At 51.8% G+C, this 3,787-nt stretch overlaps 1 protein-coding gene across 1 annotated transcript in view; it reads left to right on the plus strand.

Annotated features, from left to right (window-relative positions):
- Positions 1-3,763, plus strand: part of LOC104989464 (zinc finger protein ZXDC-like) — an 8,246-nt gene extending 4,483 nt beyond the window's left edge. The window contains exon 5 of the mRNA XM_010841142.1: positions 3,353-3,763. Coding sequence (XP_010839444.1) covers positions 3,353-3,384 — 32 coding nt within the window. The 3' untranslated portion in view covers positions 3,385-3,763. The remainder of the gene's footprint in view (positions 1-3,352) is intronic.
- Positions 3,764-3,787: the final 24 nt, after the last annotated feature.

The following is a 3,787-nucleotide window of genomic DNA, read 5'->3' on the forward strand; positions in this document are numbered from 1 at the left end:
CGGGAAGGGGTGGTCATTGACACACGTGGACACGAGCGCGTGCTACTGGGCATCAAGGAAACCCGGGCGAAAGTGAGATCCTTTGGGCTGGCCAAAAGTTTCCTTCAGCTTTTAAGTAAAAATAAAAGACACGTTTCTCACGTTCACCAAGAACCCTATTGAGTTCCTCACCATCTTGTTCAGCTACCCTGTGCATTTCTCAGCTGGCATCATAATTCCATCTTCCCCAGACTTTTTCCCCGCACGTAGCATTCTTTATTTCAAGGTCTCGTAGCCCAGTAAGAACACGGTTGCTGGCATTTACAGCGTTTGGGGAAGCCCTGTATTCTCCTCCAGCCATACTCTCTGGTTTATTTGCAACAAGAACGTCAAAACAAATGCAGCTGGACAATTCTTTCCATTTTGTTTAGAAACTGGAGCAACCCGTTTTCCCACATTCTACAGTAGCCTCATTCCATCCAAACACCAAACAGAAGAGTTCTCAGCGCGTCTTCATTCAGGTTCTGCACGCGCTCAGTCTTCCACTGGGTCCAAGGGGCGGTGGGTCATTGGAAAGCCGCTCGTGTCAGCAACTCTCGTGAATCAGAATTCCATTCTCGCGGTGTGGTCCCATCAGCGGGCCAGCATTTCCTTGTGCCCCCTGTTCTTTCTTCTTTAACTTTCCATTTTATCTTGGAGACCACCTCATTGGTCCTTAGCAGCGTTGTGAGGGTTTCGGGTATATGATGAAGGGTCCGGCTGTGCACACACACGCGCGCGTCCCTTCTCCCCCAGCCCCCAGGCGGCCCCGTGACCCTGAGCGGAGCCCCGTGTGCTGTGCAGTGGGGCCTGGTTGCTCACGTGTGTGAAACACGCAGCGTGTGTGCAGGGCGCTCCATGCCCCGCTCTGCCCTGCCCCGGCACGCATAAGCTCGTTCTCCAAGCCTGTGAGCCCCGTGTGCTGTGCAGTGGGGCCTGGTTGCTCACGTGTGTGAAGCACGCAGCGTGTGTGCCGGGCGCTCCTCGCCCCGCTCTGCCCTGCCCCGGCACGTGTAAGCTCGTTCTCCAAGCCTGGGAGTCTGTTCCTGGTCTGTGAGTGAGCGAGTTTGTACCAGGACTTTTTCAGACCCCACATATGAGGGGTCGTGTGGCATTTCTCCTTCCCTTCCTTCACTCGGCAGGAGACCCTGGGTTCTCCACGGTGCTGCACGTGGCATCGCTTCATTGTGTTGAGTGGCCGCGTAGTAGCCCACGATGGGCACGTCCCATGTCTCCTTCATCCACTCCTCTGTCAATGGACAGCTCACCTCCGCGTCCTGGCTCTTGCAGACAGCGCTGCAGTGAACACTGCGGTGCGTGTACCCTTTTGGATCGTGTTTTTCTCCGGATACGTGCCCCTGAGTGGGCTGCACGGTCGTGTGGTGGCTGTGTGTCTAGTTGTTTAAGGGCCTCCACACTTGGAGAGCGGCCGCACCGTTTACATCCCGCCAGCAGTGCAGGAGGTTCCGTTCCCGCCACGTCCTCACCTGCATTTACTGTTTGTGGATTTGATTGGCTGTGTGTGCCTGTGTGGGGCCTCTGTTGCCGTGCGGGCTTTTCCCTAGTGCGGCGAGCAGGGCTGCCCACCGCTGCGGGGGGCGGCGGCTTCGCTTGCTGTGGCGCGTGGCCTTCAGCGGCTGCAGCTCCTGGGTGCTGGGGCACAGGCTCCGTAGTCGTGGCACGTGTGCGGCCTTAGTCGCTCTAAGACGGGAGGGATCTTCCCAGGCCAGCGACTGACGTTGCCTCTCCTGCACTGACAGGAGGCTTCCTCACCACTGAGCCATCAGGGAAGCCCTGTGTGTGGATTTTGTGATGATGGCCCTTCTGAGTGGTGTGAAGTGGTCCCTCACTGTGGTTTTGATTTGCATTTCTCTGATAATTGGCGATATTGAGCATCTTTTCATGTGCCTCTTGGCCATCTGTATGTCGTCTTTGGAGACATGTCCACTTAGGTCTTCTCCCCATTTTCTGGTTGGGTTCTCTGTTTTGATGATGCTGAGCCTCGAGAGCTGTTTATAAATTTTGGAGACTGATCCCATGTCAGTTACATTATTTGAAAATATTTTCTCCCTTTCTGTGGGTTGTCTTTTTGTTTTATGGTTTCCTCTGTTATGCAGGAACTTTTGAGTTTAATTAGGTCCCTTTTTTTTAAATTTTTGTTTTTATTTCCATTATTCTGAGAGATGGATTGAAAAAGATACTGTCGCAATCCATCTCAGAGGATGTTCTCTGTTTTCCTCTGCTGCTGCTCAGTCGCTTCAGTCATGTCCGACTCTGTGCGACCCCATAGACGGCAGCCCACCAGGCTCCCCTGTCCCTGGGATTCTCCAGGCAAGAACACTGGAGTGGGTTGCCATTTCCTTCTCCAGTGCATGAAAGTGAAAAGTGAAAGGGAAGTCACTCAGTCACGTCCGACCCTTAGCGACCCCATGGACTGCAGCCTACCAGGCTCCTCTGCCCATGGGATTTTACAGGCAAGAGTACTGGAGTGGGGTGCTGTTTTCCTCTAGGAGTTGTATAGTGTCTGGTCTCACATTTAGGTCTTTAATCCATGTGGAGCTTATCTTTGTGCATGGTGTTAAAGAATGATCTGATTTCTTTTTTTTTTTTTTAGCATGTAGCTGTCCAGTTTTCCCAGCACCATTTGTTGAAGAGACTGTCTTTGCAGCATTGTGTGGTCTTGTCTCCTCTGTTGCTGATTAATCGCCTGTTTAGTGTGTGGGTTTATTTCTGGGCTCTCTGTCCTGTTCGTTGATCCGTAGCCCGGACCGTCCTGCTTTGACGCCTGTAGCTCTGCAGTGTGATCCGAACGAAGTCAAGGAGCTTGAGTCCTCCAGCTCTGTCTTTCTTTCTCAGGATTGTTTTGATGATTCAGGGTCTTTTGTGTCTTCGTACAAATTAAAAAATTTTTTTTGTTATAGTCCTGTGAAAACTGTTGGTGGTGGTTTGATAGGGACTGCACTGAATCTGTGGATTGCTTTGGGCAGTGTTTTGTCACTTTGACAGTATTGATTCTTCTGCTCCGTGGATGTGGTATATCTGTTTGTATCTTACAGGTTTTGGAATATGCATCTTTCGTCTCTCTAGGTAGGTTTGTTCCTGCGTAGTTTGTTTTTCCTAGTATGCTAAATGAACTGTTGCTTGAGTCTCCCTTTCTGGTCTCTCGATGTCAGTCTGTGGCAGTGTAGCGGTCGCTGTGCGTGACTTTTCTAAGCTGCAGCTTCGCCAGATCCCCAGGCAAGCTCAGGCGGCCTTCTGCTGGCATCTGTAGGACCTTCTGTGTGCAGTGTCGTGTCCTCTGCAAACCGCGACAGTTTGCATTCTTCTTTTCCAGGTTTGAATTCCCTTTGCTGCTTTTTCTCCTGATGACCCTGGCTCGTACTTGCAAAACTGTGGTGCGTAAAAGTGGCAAGGGTGAGCATCCTTGTCTCGCTCTGACCTTAGAGGGGACGCTCTCAGCCTCCACACCGAGTGTGATGTTGGTGTGTCGAGTGAAGTGATGGTGTGTTGTACATCCTTGTCTCACTCTGGTCTTAGAGGGAATGCTCTCAGCCTCCACACCGAGTGTGATGTTGGTGTGTCGAGTAAAGTGATGGTGTGTTGAACATCCTTGTCTCGCTCTGACCTTAGAGGGGATGCTCTCAGCCTCCACACCGAGTGTGATGTTGGTGTGTCGAGTAAAGTGATGGTGTGTTGAGCATCCTTGTCTCGCTCTGACCTTAGAGAGGATGCTCTCAGCCTCCACACCGAGTGTGGTGTTGGTGTGTCG

The sequence above is a fragment of the Bison bison genome, unplaced genomic scaffold (assembly GCF_000754665.1).
Source record: "Bison bison bison isolate TAMUID 2011002044 unplaced genomic scaffold, Bison_UMD1.0 scf7180017846944, whole genome shotgun sequence".
Taxonomy (NCBI): domain Eukaryota; kingdom Metazoa; phylum Chordata; class Mammalia; order Artiodactyla; family Bovidae; genus Bison; species Bison bison.